The 21,610-nt window shown below is 36.1% G+C and overlaps 1 protein-coding gene and 2 long non-coding RNA genes across 3 annotated transcripts; all 3 read left to right on the top strand.

Moving 5' to 3' along the window:
* The first annotated feature begins 7,224 nt into the window (after positions 1-7,224).
* Positions 7,225-10,607, top strand: LOC127798373 (ABC transporter G family member 21). Its single transcript, XM_052331903.1, has 5 exons — positions 7,225-7,589; positions 7,817-8,615; positions 9,157-9,378; positions 9,482-9,660; positions 9,761-10,607. Exons 1-5 carry the CDS (start codon positions 7,398-7,400, stop codon positions 10,409-10,411), a joined length of 2,043 nt encoding a protein of 680 aa, XP_052187863.1. The 5' UTR covers positions 7,225-7,397; the 3' UTR covers positions 10,412-10,607.
* Positions 10,608-12,719: 2,112 nt separating this feature from the next.
* LOC127798523 (uncharacterized) lies at positions 12,720-13,284 on the top strand. Its single transcript, XR_008022410.1, has 2 exons — positions 12,720-12,999; positions 13,092-13,284. It is a non-coding gene; the product is annotated as an uncharacterized LOC127798523 (long non-coding RNA).
* Positions 13,285-15,521: 2,237 nt separating this feature from the next.
* On the top strand, positions 15,522-17,133 carry LOC127798522 (uncharacterized). Its single transcript, XR_008022409.1, has 2 exons — positions 15,522-16,141; positions 16,914-17,133. It is a non-coding gene; the product is annotated as an uncharacterized LOC127798522 (long non-coding RNA).
* The last annotated feature ends 4,477 nt before the right edge of the window (positions 17,134-21,610 follow it).

Raw genomic sequence — 21,610 nt, 5'->3', positions numbered from 1 at the left:
CAATAAAAACTTAATTTAGTTGTGAAGAATTTTACAAGTTGAGAGAAATTTGAATAATTCAGTGACATGACTAAATATTAAATTTATATGAGGTCACCTGTATACTCGATCTAATTAAATATTCTCTGGAGGTAGTTAGGGTGTGAAGGCAGCAAGATATAGTGGGGGCTGATGGAAGTGAATGGCATAAATGAATGCTTCACTTTAGGGCAAAAGGAGTTGTCATATTGGGTTTCATTACTTCTTCATCTTTGCCAAGGCAATGGTCATTGTGGAGCACAAGATTCCACTTGTACTGGACAGTAGTCCTTCACTTCTTCCTTTTCTTTGTTTTTGTTTTTTCACAAAAAACATTTATATGGACTTTTTCTTTAAAAGAAAAAAGAAAATTTATTTTGTTTGTATCTTTGAGAAAATAAAGGTGTCATGTTTGTTTCATTAATATTTACGTTTATATTTAATCATTAATAGATCAATATACCGGTCATATATACTTAAATATCGATTAGAGATAATTGCATATAAGTTTGTGTTTAATCAGTTATTAGAATGAGAGAGGGTTGAACAATTTTCAACTATTGTTTGGTGTGTTTATTTTATTTGTTTAATTTTTTTTTCTTAAGTAAACACATTGAAACAAGACAGTTTAGTCGCTGACTTTACAAATTATAAATTCTTGGAGTTGTAAGCAAAGACCAAACAGAAGATGGAATGAAAATAACCAACCGACAATTATAGACCACAACCAAGCCAATGAACAAAGAAAAAGAATTCAAGAACAGAACTAATTAACACCAACAAGAAAAGGAATAAACATATAGATTGGCACAATAGCAATAATTTCCCTCTCTCTTTCAATGACTAGAAGAGCAGCACACAGCATAAACAGATCAGCAGATAATATTATCCAACGAAAAGAAGTCATTCACTCTAGTTTGCAATCCCATTAGCAGTCTTAAGGATCTTGTACAACAGTCAATGAAGGGGAGTTATAAGATAGCTCTAGCTAGGGATGAAAATGATTGAAAAAAATTGTTAAAGTTCATAGAGTTTTTTTTTTTTTAAGTATGTTTTTCTTACTTATGACATGCATTATAATTCTAATATATATATCAAGGAGTTAGAGTTCTTTACTTTGAAATGAACCTTCTAAAATAGTTTAATTTAAGGATGTAAATTTGATATTAGAGTTTGAATTTTTAACTTGACTCTAATAATGTTAATGTAATTATGAAAAAACATGAGAGATCTCACAAAAGGTGTTTACTCGCTATATGCTTTTTCGATAATCGCATCATATACAAAGGTTTTCAAAACTAATTCCAGATCAGGGTTGAAGGGTACCTTGCTTGAATCTATCCATACGGGTAGTCTTCTCCTAATAGCTATTGGGAGATTGCATTTTTCATTGTGTTTTGGTTTGTTTTATATACTTCTATCTATCATTTTTCTTTCGTGTACTCTTTTCATATCTTTCTACTTTAATTGATTTTTGCGTTAACATTTGTAGATGGATCAAATATCATTTTTTTCTTAAAATAGTTGTGTACTAATACAAAATTGTCCTGGTCTGTCTCAATCAAAATGGTCATCAATTAGTGGTTCCATTGTCGACCAGACCTAGTTAGAAAAGGTCCACAAAGGGGCATATGTCTATCCAAATGGCAGTTAATAAAAGCGGATGAAAATGCCACGGAAAAGGAACCATATATCCACAAACACAATGGAAGACAGCCATGGAAGCAATTGAAAATAGCATAGACGAACGAAGGAGGGTTACAAACCGTAAGTGGGAATCTCATTATTATTAATTTTCCCAGCATTTTCTTTTCATTTCCCCCCACATGTTCCCTTGGATTTTTCGATCAATTCCATCTTTCGTACACGCTTCTGAACCCACCTAAGGTTTTGTTGTGAGGATTCCACTACATTTGGAAATTACTTCATCATCTCCAGCTATATGTGTGTGTGCGCGCGCGCGCGCGTGCTTTGGATTCATCAAAATGTTTTTCATTTTTAATGAATAGAAGGACAAGGGAAAATGTTAGTAGCTAGCTAATGTTAATTTGTTTCTTGAGAAAAGCAACTTGATTATAGATATACATTAATACATATACACATATACATATATATATTGGTCAAAACACTCCAAAAGAATTAAACTCTCAACCCTTTCAACTTCTTTTAATTTGATGCAAATTAAAATGACCGTAGAAAGGGAAGCTCCAGTCTGTGGTTTCACCAAATATGGTGCCTTTAAGGGGTTGCTCTCATCTAAACCTATTCTTTGCCCAAATAAATCAGCCATCCTTAATGCTTCCCAGCCTAACAATTTAACAAGTTGGTTTTTCTACACTTGATTCATTGAGCATTATCATCTGACTGGACAAACCATTTTTTTTTTTCATTTTCAGTCTCCTTTTCTCCTTCGTTCATCTTCTATCTGTATGATAAAAAGAAGATAATGATTATTATCTCCTCTGTGATCAGGTTCAAAATTCTGTAAAACAAGTCAATGTACAGATTTTGTATGCATAATTTATGGCTTATTGTTGTTGCATGTACATGAAAGATAAGAAATAGTACAAATTCTTTCCGTAAATATCTTTTCTTGTTACACTATTGAAGAAAAGGAGTTCAAAATCTTCTTTCAATCCAACCCTTTCGAATCATAACTTTAGTAACTCTTCAATTTTATAATAATATTATTATAACGATAACAACAAATGTCATAAAGAAAACAGAGAGAGAGAGAGAGAGTCATTCACGAGAAGTTTGATTCCTTTATCAATTAAATCAATATTTAATTTCTAACATTAGTTTATGATAAATTGAAACATCGACATTATTAACCAAAATATTATTGCTTCAAGTTAATGCTCCTCTAGAACCCAACACGCAAAGTATGACACGTGGGCTCTTGATTTCTCATAATCAAATAATAACTAATACTGGCAGTGCTAAAAGCATCTCTAAAACATGCGACAACTTTCACTGTTATGTGCTCTCTCCATAGATGAATCTTAGAACACCAATCTCATCCAGCCCGAGAAGATATTAAAAGCTAAAGGCAAAGTGAAGAAGGAAAAGTAACATTAAACAGACACATTCATATCCTCTTAAAAAGCTCAGGGAAGCAACCCTACAAAAGACACTTGGCTAAATGCAGTACTTCAATTCATAATATTCATCTAAGATTTATATTTATATATATGGTTCAAAGTGATCCAACAATTAATACAGTAAAAACTGTAAAGTAGATAATTCTTTTTATCTTTTTTATGTGCATGCCGTGACAGTTTAAAGCAAGGGGGAACCATGACAGTATTGATTAAAAGCGGCAGCCACTTTATATAATATATATTTGTGTATATATAATTAATATGTGACAGTTGCGTTTTATTTTTTTGGATAGAGACGTGGCAGTTAAGGAAAGCTACGGCCTTCTTCTCAGATGATTGAATTGGATTAAGAATTTAGCTTTATTACGTGATAAACTCTCGGTTTTCAGGCTTATCCATATGATTCCGTTAAAAAAAACAAAAAAAGGATAAAAATTTGCAGATAAAACACTACTTTCTTTTCCTTATTTATCTAGGGTTTAGTTTATATATGTGTCTACCTGATGTACTTTTGCTTTTAAAAACACAGTGACCCAGAATTATTTTTTTTTTAATATATACTCAAGCGACCAAAACAACCTGTTTTTCTTCGAAATTAAGATGATTTTTTCGTGTGTGTATATATATATATATGTATAATTGTTTTTTTATAATAATAATTACCAAATAATTCATCATAAGACATGATTTTCATATTTACACATGCATTACCTGGGTCGGTCAAAAATGGGCAGCTAACTTTTCTTGGGTAAGATGTATTTCACAAATAGTGATTAGAAAGGCTATAAAGTATCAAGCGATAGCAAAACACAACCAATTAATTGGCGAATAAAAAAGTTCATGCATTAGGAAGAGCTTTCAATGATAAAGACAAGGCCACCCTTGAAGGGGCGGGGAGAGAGAGAGAGAGGCTTTAATAAGAAAGACGACACAATCTTGGCCACTATCTCTTCCGTGGAATGGGCATCTGACACATAGAAAGATCTGAGAGCGGAACCACCAACACCTCTCCTTTAGTTCCAATATTGACACACCACCCATCCACATGCCAAGATACCATGTTTCTTTTTCTGCTTAATTCTCAGAGAGAGAGAGAGAGAGAGAGAGGAAACATTTGGGTTGGTTGATAGCTGTGCTTCAAAGTTCAATCCAAACACCCCAAGTCGGAGGCTTGTATATGATGGTTGCAGCCTTCACTTCAAGCCATTATTATTGTAGCTGATATCACGTTAATGCAAAATATTATATGGTGAGGAAAATGCGATATGTTTTATAGAATTTCTTTTATAATTTGTAAGAATTACCATCACAATGGTCCATATATATATAAATATATATCCATATATTGTTAATTAAAAACTGTTGTTAAATTGATGTAATGAACTAATTTTATGGGTTCTAGCTTTTCTTATATTATATATATATGTGTGTGTGTGTGTGTGTGTAGTACTTTACATCTAACCCTTAATTATACATATACATTTGTTTTTGTAATTTTTTAATATGCATGACAAGTAGGTTTAATATGGTAATAACCCCCTTTTGCACCTACCAAGTAATTTGGATACACGCACCAAATATTTCCTATTTTGTAAGGAATCTAGCTTCTTTTATTTTTATAAAACTAAATAAATGAACTAAAAGACACACTCTGCTGTACATGCACTTGCTAGCAGCTTGACCTAAATAATATATACTCATTGCCTCAAGCAGACATCCCGGCGAGGCCACTTCATCCTTCCTGTTGATCTGGATGGCTTTAGATATAGGTAAAGAATATATATATATATATATACACATAAAATATTCGTTATTTATACATAAAGGGTATTAAAAAATCTGATATATATATATATAAATATACATATTAATTATTGAAACAAAAAGAAATACTGAGAAAAGTAATACGTCCCAATGAAGCCCTTCGCTTTTAATCATGCCCCACTTTTGAACTGTTCCTTCAATTATTATTGTACAATTCTTATTGTATATCATACTAATTAACAGAGACAATTAGTTATGTATGTATCTGTAATAACTTTCTTAGAAGGGGGGAACTTTTCACTAATATGAAGGAAGGCGACTAGACGACAGCAGGTGCTGGATCTTGTTGTTGGAGACGATGGCCATAAGGAGGAGAAAGAGAGAGAGAGGAGGTTGTACAGAAAGGGTAAATTTATATTTAAGTGAGAGATATCTTTAACTTTTTAACCTCTCTTAATAAGTCTTTCTGTAAAATTTTCAGATAAAATAGCAACGGACAAAATAATAAAACTCCTTTTTCAATAATATGAAAGCATAAGATCTTCTTTGTCCTATTTAGATTATTATTATTATTTTGCTTTAATTAAGGGCATAAGCTAGCATGGCCCCATTTTCATACCCTCTTGCCTCCCTGCACAGAATTAAAATTAGTGGTGAAATTGCAGGTGGGTTGGTTAGACAATACAAATGGGTTGTTAATCATCCAGGCCAGGAAATTTAGGTGACATGATTAGGGGGGAAAGGGAGGGCTCTGGAGCTGCCACCCGTCTTGTCACTTAAAAGTGGTGAATATTTTAACAAAAAGCTGGAAGTTCCCCTCCCCCCCCCCCCCCCCCCCCAGTGATCTTATCCTGTTTCACACGTGGCATGTGACAATAGTGCATCAATATTTGACATGTGTCCACACTCATGATAGTTTTATTATTCATTTTTATTTTTAATTTTTTAAATTACTCTTTGGCTCTGTGTGTGTGTGTGTGTGTATTATCTTTGATTGTATCACGCTATAATTTTTTCTCCTTTGTAATATATACTAAGTAATGATCTTTAAAGGAGTAATAAAATTTCAATAATTGTGCCATCATTTTTAATGATGAACTCATTATATGTCATATGGACAAAAGAGTGGCGTTACATCTGGAATACTAGTACTAGAAAAAAAAGCCAATAAAAAGAAGAAACAAAACAGTGAGAGATCTAATCAAATCATATCATTAATTTCTAACTTAAAAATATCTAATAATGAAAGGTTGTAAGCAGAAAGAAAAGAAAAACTATACACATATTCATGATTGTCTAGTAAGTTCATGGAAATTGATTTCAGGCATTCAAAAGTCAATAATCTTTTTATCCCACAAATTACTGTACATATACATATAATTTATATTGTTCCCTATTATATAATAGTGTTCAACTATTCATTACGTCCTTAAAAAAAAAAAAAGTAAAGTTGTGCATATTTTTTAGCAGATAAAGTGACTACATCAAGTAAAAAAAATACTTTTTCATTATATTTATTAAATTTATTTAATGATCTTTAAAAAAAAAATCACATGAGTATTTCTTATCTAGTTTTTTTCAGACAAATTTATCTTTTTTTCTTTTGAATAAATTTATCTTGATCCTTACAAATAAAAAAAAAAAATAACGTATGTGTCTTTCAATACATTTAAAAAAATTTAACAAATAGTTGATAAAAATCTTAGAATGTTTCTCAATCTTATCTTGATCATTCTATATCTTGATTTGAAAAACATTACAATCTTAATACAATTTTATTTTACTTATTTTAACAAACGCTCATTTAGATATTAATGTCCATAACTCATTTTGTTTAAAAAAAAAATTGTGCATATTTTTAGTTAACGCACCATCACAAACGCCCCTATTATTCGGCCCCACGATTTCAACAAAAGAGGTAAATCAAGGAATCTAATAAGTAGATTTCGATCCCTAACACAATTGCAAACGTGAGGGCGACGAGTATTTTTCATTTTTCAAAATTACTCATTATTTACTGAACTATCTCCTAACCAGCGCTCAAACATAAAACCAAGGGACCCAAAAAATAATACCCAGCACATTCTTCCTTTGCCTGTTAAGATAAGATGCGGAGTGGAGGAGCACCAGAGAACTACTACTATACATATTAAACACATATGCAAACTTGCAGATATACGCGCATTAATTTGTAGAGTATTTAATTAATAATACGTACTCTACAAAAAGGTGGGAATGGACATTTTGTAATATCCGAATACACCTCCCTTGGACCCATTCTCTCTCTCTGTTCCTCAACAACACCTATATGATCGTGACCTCACTCAATCTGCTTCCCGTGCCTCCACCTTAAAAGCTCGCCCTTTCCCCTTCACTGCATGTGAAAGCTAGCCCATTCATATTCAACCGCGTCTCTTCTTTCCCATCTTTTTCTCTTCATTATCCTTTGATTCTCCCAACTCTTGCTTGGTTTCTTTTCTTTTTTTTTCTCTGCTTATCTCTCTGTTCCAAATGATGCCCCCCGAGCATGAAACAACCAACATCACCGGCAGCCCCGCCGGCGTTCTTCATGCGGCCGCGCCACCAAGTTCGGTGGCTAACGTGAGCCCTTGTATCGAGGACGCCGTTTCAGACGTCCAACAACAGTCATCTCCTGCTAGATTTTCTATTCTACGTCAAACTTTACCCCCCGTTACACTGATGGTAATAATTATAAGCTTCAGAAAAAGTTCTTCCATCGCCTACTTCCCACATAATTTCTCATCATCATGCCCGCTATATAAGTAACCACACAAAAAAATACACGTGTAATCTCATTTTCAATAAATTTTGAACCTGGCTGCAAAGTCAACGTTGTCATTTCCCTATATATATATATATATATATGAATTGAATTTGACTGTGTTCATGGATGTACCAAAATGTTGCAGTTTGAAGATGTGGCATACAGTGTGAAGTTGGAAACCACAAAAGGTAGTTGCTTTTCGTCAGCCGAGCCAAAGCAAACAAGATTTGTTCTCAATGGGGTCAGCGGCATCGTCCGGCCGGGCGAGCTACTAGCAATGCTCGGCCCCTCCGGCAGCGGCAAAACCACCCTGCTGACGGCCCTTGCTGGGAGGCTCGCCGGAAAATTCTCCGGCACGATAACCTACAATGGGCAGCCCTTCTCCAGCTCAATCAAACGAAAGACCGGCTTCGTTTCACAAGACGACGTTCTCTACCCCCACCTCACCGTGCTGGAAACCCTAACTTACGCAGCCTTGCTGAGGCTGCCAAACAAGCTCAGTAGAGAAGAGAAGATGGAGCAAGCGGAGCTGATTATCATGGAGCTGGGGCTGACAAGGTGCCGAAACAGCGTGGTTGGCGGCCCGCTCTTCCGGGGAGTCTCCGGGGGGGAGAGGAAGAGGGTGAGTATGGGGCAGGAGATGGTGGTGAATCCGAGCTTGCTGCTGCTGGATGAGCCAACTTCCGGGCTGGACTCGACAACGGCGCAGCGGATAGTGGCGACGCTAAGGGGGCTGGCGAGGGGAGGAAGAACGGTGGTTACAACCATTCATCAGCCGTCCAGCAGGCTGTATGCCATGTTTGATAAGGTGGTGGTTTTATCAGAAGGGTACCCAATTTACAGTGGAGGTGCCGGGAAGGTGATGGAGTATTTTGGGTCACTGGGCTATGTTCCTGGAATTAATTTCGTTAATCCTGCCGATTTTCTGCTGGATCTTGCCAATGGTATGTGATTTATATGATTAGATAAACGAAATTAACTACTTAATCGATCTGTGTCTGTCTCTGTGTCTTGGTTTTCCTCTTTAGGCTACTAGATCCAACACTGTTAACGTGAAGCCTTGGAGTGCTTAATTAATTAGAGAATATTAATTGAACTTTTACAATCGCTGTGGCTAAATTAATTTATTAAAATATGGAAAAATTATCTTTAGGATAAAGAAGTCTTGATCAACAACCATCACTAGTAGTAGTCTATCAGAAATTGTGAATTAAGGATAGAGCAAAACTCTTCTTGTTTTGAAAATAAAAAAAATGGTAGGGTGGTTGGGACTTGGGGTTTATGAAAGTGAATGAACGTTAATCTAAAATCAAATTAAAAAGTTAAGAGCAAATAATTTCTAAATACCTTCGAATACTCTCTATATATTTATACAAAACCTTTGGAGTGCATGGTGTACTCTGGAGGCTGCCATTTTTGTAGTATGAAGGCATGCATGTAACATCAATTCGATTTGCTTAGAAAATTGTTTGGAATTTTGATCAGGCGTGGCTCCCGACATAATAAAACAGGAAGATCAACCAGAGTCTCACGGAAACGGAAGATCATTGGACCACCTGCTGCCTGAGGATCAAAACTCAATTAAGCAGTCCTTAGTATCCTCCTACAAGAAGAACCTACACCCTTCCGTGAAGCATGAGATTCGTCGGAGCTGCAGCCCCCTTCTTCCATCAGCAGCACAAACTTCCCAATCCAAAAGCAGCAGAAGTAAGCCCAAAGTCACATATAGTTTCTATTAGTTTGGTACTTAGAGCTATATATTTCCAAAAAAAAAAAAAAAAAATCCAACTAATCGATCATAATGTTTTAGGCAGTGAGAATCAATGGAGCACCAGCTGGTGGATGCAGTTCAAGGTGTTGCTGAGACGGGGGCTGAAAGAACGAAAGCACGAATCCTACTCGGGTTTAAGAATTTTCCAGGTCTTGACTGTTGCAGTTCTTTCAGGATTACTATGGTGGCATTCTAATACATTACACATCCAAGATCAGGTACTGCAAGGTTCCAGTATTCCATGATTTTGGCTTCTGAAATGAGTTTTTTTTAAGTCTTCTACTGTTGTTAACAAGATCGAACATGACCTAACAACAGGTGGGACTTCTCTTCTTCTTCTCAATCTTCTGGGGCTTCTTTCCTCTGTTCAATGCCATATTCGCGTTCCCACAAGAACGACCAATGCTGATAAAAGAGCGTTCTTCAGGGATGTATCGTCTCTCCTCCTACTACTTTGCCCGGATGGCAGGCGACTTGCCAATGGAGCTCGTCCTCCCAACCATCTTCGTCACCATCACCTACTGGATGGGAGGTCTCAAGCCTTCCCTCGTTACATTCCTTCTAACCCTATCAATCATCCTATTCAACGTGCTCGTCTCCCAGGGGCTGGGACTAGCCCTCGGAGCCATCTTAATGGACGTGAAGCAAGCTACGACCCTAGCATCCGTGACCATGCTCGTGTTCCTGCTAGTCGGGGGATACTACATACAGCACATCCCCCTTTTCATCTCTTGGCTTAAGTACATCTCACTCAGCCACTACTGCTACAAACTTCTAGTGGGAGTTCAGTACGGTGAAAATGAGGTTTATGAATGCGAGTTTGGGGAGCATTGCCGGGTGTTCGATTTTCCGGCAATTGATAATCTGGGTATTGATAACTTGGGCTGGGATGTGGCTGCTTTGGCTGCAATGTTGGTGGGATATAGGCTTTTGGCGTATGTAGCATTGAGGATGGGGCAGCCTCGTTGACAGTCAAGAGTCTCCGAGAACAGAGATAGAAATTGAGTGGGTGGACCTGATGGAGAGGCAAATTGCCGGATTGAAGAGCCAAGTGGTGTAAAACAGAAGATTCACATTGATTGTAACACATTGTAGCCAGTTAACTACTTTCAAGTTGTATGTTTTTTAGCGGATTGTTTGTGACAAATCTTCCCAAGTTTTCACACTCGAACAAGAGCACTAAAATCAAACATTATAAAGGGGATTACAAACAGAACAGAAAATTTAGTTGAATCTAACTTATTTTAAAAAAAAAACACACACACACACACACACACACACACACAGCTTTCCCAAGCAAGAGAACTCATGCTTTGCAATAGCCACATAATAACCGTACTTGTATGTAACCTTCTTTTAATTTTTTCTTTCCTTTTTTTTCAAAGAGACTATTTCCAAATCTCATAATTGTGACATTTTGATCACAAGGGAGCCAGCAAGCTTACAATTGCTGCTAAAACTCACCTTTGAATTTAAGACATTATGAAGAAAAATTGATAAATATTATATCTACCCTTCCATATGTATAAAAACTAGGGCTGGTAATTTAAAAGCCAACCAATCAGTCCCGATAATCTTTGCATCTGGAAATCTAATTTAAAGAGAGGACTGACATCAGGCAGTCTTCCTACTCCATGCAAAAATATGAAAACTTCCTTGCCGCGTTATTTTTCTTCTCTAGTGAACCTTTGATAATTCACAGCCAGCACGTCCAAGGAAAAGGTAAGTAGTTCAGATGACTTAGCTACCGAGTCAGCTTACCATGAACCGTACTCTAAAATAGAATAATTCTATGTTTTCATCTATCAATTTCAAAACCAGCAACATCAACTCTTAACCTTACTCTGGATTAACAAGACTCAGATTACAAAATTTTATCCAAATGATACGCCTAAACCACTGTCAAGCACATTAAAACTGACACAAAACCATGCCTCAATTCAATATATTCATAAAACCATTTTTATCTCATGTCATGTCCAAAATTTTTTTTAATTAAATTTTGTTTTCTTCCCTCTAAATATTTTGCTACGAACTTTTTGATTACATCCTCTTCTAAAGAGTGATTTTCTTGATTTTATTTTTTCATGTCCAAGACATTTTCATCATGTTCCGCACATCTTCAATAGACTGCTCCAATCTCATTAAGAAAAATCTTATTCTTTATTCTATTTTATTTTAGTGATCACACATCCATTGTAACATCATGCTCTTAATTAGGCTTATCTTTTAGAGATATTTGGTACTTAATTGCCAAAATTCCATATCATACACCAACATTGATTTTGCATCTATCAAATAAAATTTTCCTTTTACTATAAGAAATTTTTACAATAATACAGAATACTGGAAGCATTTCATTACTTTAACTACGTATGTTAATTTGTTGGGTACTATCCTCAATAACATCTCCTTTTTAAAGATTGATGATTAACTGCAAGAAGAGAATATGTGTGTGTGTGTGTATATATATATATATATAGATCGTAACAAAAATCCACCAAAGGTCATAGGTATAACTAGTAGAACACTTATAGGAAATCGAGAATTCATCTCGCTCCCGTTTCCCAAACACCTAATTTGAGGGAGGAATCTACCTACAGTGATACTTCCCTTACCCGAACACCATATAGAGGACGCTTAATACACGTGTCCCTTGGCTAAAGTTAGGTAGAAAACAGTGCATCATTTGGGTTTCCTCTAAATCTGGTAGAGATTAAAAATTACGCAACTCGACAAAGGGCTATTGTAGTAACCCCTTTCTTACCTTTTTCCTCTTTTTTTTCCATCAAAAAAGAAAGAATAACTACATGACAAACTACAAGAATCTTCCCTTTTTCTTTTTCTTTTCCCCTAGTTTAGTAATTGGTGTAGCTAGTTTCAACTCAAGTTTCAAGATATATTCATTCTTATCCTTCCAAACATAATGACATTGTATCCTTAACCTATAACATTCATCTATAACTGGAGTTTTTTCACCTTCAAGTAACAAGGATATTGAGGAGCAACACAAAAACACCATAAAACAGCAGAACTTTTAGGGGAAGGGTAAACGAAGGGAAATATCTACGGAATGTCCTTGTACTAAATCCAAAATTATTTCTCAGAGAACCATATTCTCTTCGATAAGGCTTATAGCCTGTAAAAATCTGCCTTGCTTTAGAATAGGTATCAACCAACATAGTGTCAGCAGTACATTACAGCAAAGCATCTAATGCAGCATCTCTTGAAAGGGCCACCAACACTTTTATTCTATTCCTTTGAATTGATTTCTGTCAGTTCACCTTCTGATGTAGATAATGGTTCTAGTTCTCTAACAAGAACTGAAATAAACTATAAATTGATGTGTTTTCAATGGAGTGGTAGGCCAGCAAGGTAGAGAAGCTTTAGTCTCTTTTGTGTGAAGAGAAATCAGAAGGAAAATGTCATCAGTGAAGGCTGATAAACCTGCTGGTTCTCAACCAGTTCCACAGGCCAAGAAGGAGCCTACTAAATCCCCAGCCTCTATCCAGGCTCCAAAGAAGATCGAGCAAAAACCTCAAGAGCCTAAGAAGAAGGTACATGCGTCTTCATATAAGTACACATTTTAACTGCTGGACAACACAAATCTTGGCAATATTCATCTGATTGGCATTTTATCCTATTTTAGGCATCAGGTGGCAGATCAGCAACAGCAAAGAAGAAATAAGAAGGATGAGTGTCTTAGCAGAAGCTCAGTGTCTATCTGCCAATGAAGCATGTGATTTTTAATCGATAGTATGAAATCACTGGCTTGTAATCTTTATCTATGTAGTCCTATCCAGGCCCAGCCTAACTAAATAAATCATAAATATTTAAAAGGATGGTTTGTCATTATGCAATTTATTCTTTGGTATTTAAGGATTGGTTTAATTAAAGGCATATCCTTCCCGGCATCAGGATGAATCTGCAAAATTGTGGCCGCCATCAACCAGATTGAAGATTAATAGATTTCTGTTAAAAAAATGGGAAAGAAAAGAAAATATTGACCTTTACAATCCAAATCCAACAGCTGCTGTATGAAGAAAAAGTTCTAAATATTGAATTTTACTTGCCGTCTACTAATCAAATCCCGGCTCAAGTCACATAAGGCTCACCATGTCCGGAATTCATCATCATTTTTAATCAGTCATATGCACTCGATTGGATGATAAAATGGTATCATTTCATTGAAAAGAATAACTTTTCCTACTGTACTTTTCAATACAAGGTCATTATGCTTGATGAATATAGAATAATCATATATCTTAAAAGCTAGCTGCTACTAGTTTCTAAACATTAGATTCTCATCAATCACAGAACTGTCTCAAAACCAAGGGAAAAATAAGGCTCCCCGCTTTGTGAGGAGGTCCAGGGAGAAGTTTTAGTAGGTAGCCTTAACCTTTGCAAAAAGATTGTTTTCACAAATCAAACCTGTGATCATAGAATTGCTACCAAGGCTCACCTTTAGAGGGAAAAAAATCTCCCCAGATATCCAAGCAAACACTAGTAGATAAGGGTACATACAAATCTCTACTCGAGCTAGCCATAATACTTCAAACTTTTGTGTGCCAATAACTTTCAAAGTTTAACCACAAACTATAAAGCAGAGAAAACTAGAAACAATAGACAACAAGGCTCCATAAGTTATATGGAAAACCGTACAAACCACAAAATATAATCAGAAGAATGTTTTCATGCTCAAATGGTCGAAGCTATGTATAGAGTCAAATCCCTTGACCCCAAACATGCCATGTTGCTACCTTACTCCAATAATAGAGTTACTTGTAGGAGACAACAAAGTGTTAAGACTCTAAAACTCCCTCTTCTTCTGATTCCACCAGAGAATCAATTTCCTCATCAAATTAGTGTAGTCAAAGGTGAGAGAGGCACTCACCTGATGCAACACGCCATGGAAGAGCCTTGCACATTGTTCAGCAAGCCCCTTTACTAAAGCACCAACTAGGTGAACACCTCTGATTAGGTGCAGAGTGCGGCAAGCACTCACCTAATCTACAGACAAGAAAAAATGAAAAAAAAAAAAAAAGAAAAAACAAAAAGAAAAAAGAAAATAAAAGGTCATGACTCCTAAAGTTAGAGAAGGCATGCGAAACACCCCTGAAAATCTAATAAAAAAAGGAAAAATGAGAAATCAAGTAGAGCAAAGCATACACAGGCTTGTTTTTCTACTGCAACACAAAGCACTGTAACTTTCTTTTGACTTCTCCAATGCTTCTTGTTTTTTGATAGCTGTAATGAACATAATCTTGCAAATCTGAGGGAGGTGAGTTCAAGAGGAGTTGTCAAAGGTCAATTGTAGCTGTTATGCACTGGAAACCATTGGCATGTGAAGATGCGTGATTGACTCTTCTGGCAACTTCTCTTCACCGGCAGGGTTGCCTAGGCAACCCTCGGTGCCCATCCCTCCCCTAGTCTCCCTTTGCATCTTGTCCATCTGAGTGGGCCCAAAACTAGGAATCTGCCCATGTGATGGCACAAGAGCATTGGACAAAATTGATGGGATCAGATCCATTTCACATTTGAGGATTTGAGATGTATAATCATGGCTAGTCTGATGAAGATGCTACCACCAGTTGTTCTTTTTCCTATGTAACATTCCTCTTTCATAAATATAGGCTATTCCCATATTAGTCCTCATAAGTAGTTGATTGGAAGATAAGATCTTGATATTAGTTTAATGAAATAAGATTCAATCATATATTGAACAAGTGTTAGCTGGACCAATCACAGCAAACCAATGTGTTCTGCCGGAACTCCTATCAGGCATAATTGCATAATGCCTCATCCAGAAAAGCATCGCTTGCTTGTCAAACACAAGTCAATACCAATTGCAATTGCTTGAGTCCTGTCTTAAGTGATATTTACAGAAAACAAAAATCAACTACTGCAGGAAATACTTATTATTATTACAATAATCCAACCAGCCACGGGTACTTTCAAGGTTTGGGATCTGTAAAATTGATCTCGAACTTTGTGTCTAATATAGGTAAATTCTAAAGGCATGAGTTCATATTATGAACTTAGGTAAACACATGATCCATTTCTTGGAGATGATCAATGGTTTATCTTGGAAAATAAACGCATTTTAGCCATAAACAAGAAAGTATTAAAAGAGATCTATTTTGATGTATTTACACTTTAATTCTTGTAACATTTAAGCAAGATGTCCCACAGCAAGTCCTAGAACAATTAAATTCTATTAAGAAGAAAATTGAATAATCTTAAAAGGAATGAGATCCATGCAACACATTAGGATGCTTTCCAAGATTGGCTTCTTATTACATCTGTGGGGAAAGCCAATTGCAGGACAGGCATCAAATCCTGTATGATTCTAAATGCTTATATTATTCAGTTATTCTATTCTCTTCAATAACAACCAATCTTGTAACTGGTGCTTCTAATTCCCTTCACACTTGTGAAGCTAATATAAATAGCAAATGTCTCTAAGCAGATGATACTTGAGACAAGAAATTGAGTTAAAGATACTTCTTTTACTATCTGTCCCAAGGAGTGTGAAGAACAATGGCATCAATGAAGGCTGAAAAACCAATTGGGACTCAACTGTTTGGGCAGGTGAAGAAGGAGCCCACCAAGATTAGCGAAGGTGGATCCAAGGCAACAACATCAAAGCCAGCCACCAAAAAGACCGCCCCAAAGACAAATCAGGAACCTAAAAAGAAGGTAGGCTGCAGTTTCTTATAACATGTGCTTATCTACTTGGGTAGCCCATGAATTTGAGGAGCAAATCTTTTGTTTTCTTTTTTTTTTTTTGGGGGGGGGGGGGGGGGGGGGGAGGGTTAGATCTTTTATATCTATCTATATATTTATATATATATATATAAATTGCATACTATGGTTAGATTTTTTAAATGAGGGTGAGGCTTGGTAGCAACAATAAGATTGTTCCTTTGTGACCAAAAGGTCATAAGTTCAAACTATTAAAACAATCTCTTCAGAAAAGAAGTAAAGGAATACATACAAATACGACTCTCCCCCAACCCTCACAAAGAGGGGAATCATGCACTAAGGACGCCATTCTTTTATATCTATTAAATATTGGTATAAATTTTCATAGGGTCCAAAGCTACTACTTTTAGACTCTAATTTTCAAGCTTCTAGAGAAGGTTTTTAAGTTTTTACACAACTACCCACAAGCCCCCCTAAATACAATTTTCTCAAATGTCCAATTCCATACAGCTCTACTGTCTAAGCTTGAGCTCTGTAAAAGAAATATTATGTGGATAGGTATCGCTTGCAATGGAAGATAATATGCTAGCAAAACTCACATACAAAGATTTGGCTAATAATTTTACTTCTCAAAAAGGAAAAAAAAAATGACTGAAACACATGTTTGATGGCATGGTTATAAAGAACAAAAAACAATACACATAAAAAATTCCTCTTCAGCAATGCATGATCTATCTATTAACCAACTGTTCAATAATTTTTGCAGGCAAGGGGTGGAAAATCAGCAGCAAAACACTAACATAACACTGAGGAAAAGTGGCATTTCACATAGAAGAAGCTATGTTATGACCTCCATATATACCTTATAACTCCTTGTTACCCTTTTGATGTTTTCATAAGCCCCTCTCGCCAAGGGACTGACATCTCTAGATGTAATTTAGTTTGCTTGGTTTGGCCTAAGAAATAAAATACATATTTCAGAACAAGCTTTTGCATCATATAAATTGATTATGAGTGTTCCCCCAAAGGGTGCGAGCAACTTGAATCAATGCAGTCAAGCATCTTCGATCACATATGAGTTTATTCATACACAATTTCTTGAGAGCCAGTGGAACAATGTGTTTTCCTGTCAAATGGAGGATTATGAGCTACTGTGGGAGTTTTACTCCAACATGCTTGATATTCAAGAGGAAATGGATACTTTCAAGGGTATATTCACGGGATTTCATTTCATTTCATTATTAATGTTCTAACATGTTATTTCGCTACTCATCCTGTCAAGTATCACAAATATCCTGCTCCATGGGATCTGTATCATCTTTTCTGGGGCATGGTTGCCAAGCTGAGAGAAGATAGACAACAGTGGCATAGATCCACTTTTCTTCAGTGTCTCAATCTACCCTGTCATATTCTTAATCTTATTAATGGCCTTATTCACCCAACATCTCATTCATCTAGAGTAGCCCCTGGGAGAGTCTGTCTTCTCTATGTTATATCTTTTGGGCCATATATTGACCTGCCTAGGCTTGTACTTAATTTTTTGTGAATAGAATAGGAGACGGGGTTATTTCCAGGAAAAATCATTCTAGGGGAAGAAAGGCTACGAATATTATTAGTACATATGCCCCACAAGTTTGGTTGGGAGAAGTGATAAAATTTTGGGAGGATTTAGAAGGGTTGATATAATGAATACCGAGATGAGAGAAGATCATTATGGGAGGGCACATAAATGGTCATGTGGGTAAAGAAGCAAATGCAAATAGGGGGTACATGGAGGTTAGATTTGGAGAAGAATAATGAGGGCAAAGCTATTTTCATAGCTATTTTTTATTTTACTATGACATGTGAGCTTTATCATAGCTAAGACTATAGGTCTAAGAAATAGGAAGAACACTTGGACACATAAAAATGGCTTATCAACTACTCAAATAGACTACTTTATTATGAGACAAGAACACTGCTTAAGTTATATACAGATTATAAAGTAAAGCCAGGAATGCCTAACTGCTCAACATAGGCTTGTGGTACTTGACATCCTTATCAAAAAAATGGAAGAGAAAAATGATACAAAACAAAGCCTAAGAATCATATGATGGGTTTAAAAAGAAAAAAGAAAAACACGTTATTTTCAAAAAAGAAGTATGTGGAAGAAGAGATTGGACAATAGAAGGAGAGGCCAACCACATGTGGATTGAGATGGCTACTGCAATCTGAAATATGACAAAATACAGTTCTAGAAATCAACGGGAAAAGCTCCAAGCCCAAAAGAGTGTTGGTGATGGATTGAAGAGAGATAAGAAACAATTGAAACCAAGAGAGCTTGTTACAAACTTTACATGTCATAATGAAGAAAACTTGAAAAGGTATATTTTGCAATCTTCTCTTCCAGCTCCTGTTTCTCCAAATGGCATGGTTTTTCGCCTCCTGATCCTCCAGATGCTGATGTTACTTCAGATGCTTGTCTCCCTAAAAGTGCCATTTTTCCTTCTGTTCTGGTCCTGTTCAGACTTCTCTCACAAAGGTACCCATTCTTCTCGTAATCATCATCCTATTTACATTTTCTTGAGTTATCATCATTTATCTCTTATCTGTTCTGCCGTAGTTTCTGCTCTTTCTTCTGTTTCTATTCCTAACATATGCAGAGGCCCTTGCTCATCCAAGTTGGAATCATGCTATGGATGAGGAGACATATGCTTTGATTACAAATGAGACTTGGGATTTGGTTCCACTTCCTCCCAAAAAGTCCTTGGTTGTTGCTGGGTTTTTACTATTAAAGTTGGTGCTGGTGGATCTATTGATAGATTGAAAGCCCACTTGGTTGCCAAGTGTTATACACAAATCTTTGGTCTTTGTAGAAAAATGAAACAAGTTGAGAAAATTGTAGATGCTTGATTGATTCTCGAGTAGTATAGGGTATTTATATACAACAACTAGGTTATGTCCTATATTCTTAAAACATATTTGAATATGTTTTGAAGATAAAATACAGCAAAAAGAATTTAAAAATTTGCTGAGGTATTTTGGATTATTCTGCCACCTCCCTTTATTCTTGGAGTTTTTCAATCTCCAAATCACCTTATCACTTTATCCTTACATCTTCTATTTTTCAAGCTATAAGATTAAGGGAACAATCCAGCTGTTACTTGAGTCCTTATTTGAGTAAACTGTTATTTTATTTCTATAATATCTTTATGATATTTCCAACACTCCCCCTCAAGCTGATGCGTGAATATTCTCCATTCCCAACTTGCATGTAATTTCTTCAAATCTAGTTGTAGGAAGATCTTTTATAAAGACATCTGCCCATTGATTGTCTGAAGAGACATGGTATGGTGATGAGACCATTGTCTAATTTTTCTTTGATGAAATGTCGGTCTTCCTCTATATGTTTAGTTTGATCATGTTGAACTGGGTTATGTGTTATGTTTATTGTTGACTTGTTGTCACAATATAGAATTAGCTCATTTTAATCCGAAATCATTGAGAATGATTCTCAACCACAATAACTCACAAATTCCATGTGTCATTGCTCTTAGTTTTGCCTCAACGCTAGATTTGCTTACTACTGGTTGTTTTTTACTCCAAGAAATATACAATAACATGTAATAGATCTCCTATATGTCAAGGATCTAGTGTAATCAGTATTAGTATAAGCTTCCATAGTTAATTTTCCTCCTCTTTTAAACACAATTCCTCCCCCTGGTGTGGCTTTCAAATACTATAAGATTATGTGAACAACTTGCATATGTTTTTTTCTAAGATCATGCATAAATCTGTTAACAATCCCTACTGAGTAGCCAACATCAAGTCGTGTATGAGATAAATAAATTAACCTTCCTACCAGTCTCTGATATTGACCTTTATTAGCAGCACTTCCATCTTCTTGTCCTCCCAATTTGTGATTTTGCTCAATTGGTGTACCGGAAGGCCAACATCCTAGCTTCCTCATTTCTTTGAGCAAATCAAGAACATATTTCCTTTGGGAAATAAAAATGTCTTGTTTTGAGTAGGCAACTTCAATCTCTAGGAAATATCTTAACCTTCCCAAATCTTTAATTTCAAACTTTTTAGCCAGTTGACTCTTTAATTTTCCTTTCTCAATATCACCATCCCCAGTCACAATTATATCATCAACATATACTAGGAGGATAGTGAGTTTACCTTTCTTCGAGTGTTTGATGAAGAGGGTGTGATCTTCTTGACTTTGTCAATATCCCATCCTTAGCATAGCTTCAGTAAATCTGCCAAACCATGCTCTAAGGGACTACTTTAGTCCATAGAGAGCTTTCCTCAGCTTGCACACTTTGTTTGGCCCAAATTTATTCTCAAAACCTATTGATAATTCCATGTAGACCTCTTCTTTTAAATCTCCATATAGGAAAGGGTTTTTAGCATCAGACTATTATAGATCCCAGTCAAAGCAAGATGCAATAAATAATAGGATTCTAACAATATTCATTTTAGCCACAAGTGCAAAAGTTTCTTGGTAGTTGATCCCAAAAGTTTGTGTATAGCCTTTTGCAACTAAGTGAGCTTTATACCTTTCGAACCCACTTATAGCCTACTACCCTTTTTTCTTTTGGTTGATCAGTCACCTCCCAAGTCTTGCTTTTTTCTAGGGCATTCATTTCATCCCTCATAGCAAGAGTCCAATTCCTTTCTTTTAATGCTTTATGAACAGTTATTAGGATGGTTATGGAGTCAAGAATTGAAAGAAGGGCTGAATGCTGCAAAGATAAACGGTAAGAGGTAACAAATTGAGAAATAGGGTATTGAGTACACTTACAAGTACCCTTCCTCAATGCAATGGGCCACTCAAGATCAGTGGGATTTTGACAATTAGAATAACTAAGTTTCAAATTTTCATTACCTGACACCGGGTTGGAAATGGGGAGTAGCTCTTGGTCCAAATTAGGTTGTGGTCTTCTTGAGTATACAAGTGTAGGCTCCTTATGCTTCCTTGTCTCTAGCTGATTTAGAGGTTTCAATGGTGAGGCTAGGGAAAGATTGATTGCTAGTCATAAATTGGTCATTGACTAAAGGGTGGTCATCATTGGTTGTAAATTGATCATGATTAGTGGCTATAGGCAAAGGCAAATCTGGTCTTAGGTTGCTACAAGCAGGGGCTGGTCATTATCAATTGACAGAGGCTGGTCATGGTCAGTTGTAGGTAAAGGCTATAACAATTGATCATGGTCAGTGGCTATAGGTAAAGACTGCAAGGGTTGATCAAGGTCAGTTGCTATAGGCAAAGGAAGGAGAAAAGCAGCTTCATCTTTTGAAGTGGAATAGTGCTCCCCCTAAAGATGAAGAAGGGAAAAATGGTTGATCTTCATGAAAGAGACATCAAGGGAGATAAAGAACTTTTGAGAAGGGGGATGATAACACCTGGATCCCTTCTTAGTGTTAGAATAACCAAGAAATAGGCATTTAAGTGCTCTAGGGCCAAGTTTAGTGTGGTTG

The sequence above is a fragment of the Diospyros lotus genome, chromosome 3 (genome assembly GCF_014633365.1).
Source record: "Diospyros lotus cultivar Yz01 chromosome 3, ASM1463336v1, whole genome shotgun sequence".
NCBI lineage: Eukaryota > Viridiplantae > Streptophyta > Magnoliopsida > Ericales > Ebenaceae > Diospyros > Diospyros lotus.
The sequence above is the reverse complement of the archived record's forward strand: the minus strand, read 5'-3'. Positions and strand labels throughout refer to the sequence as shown.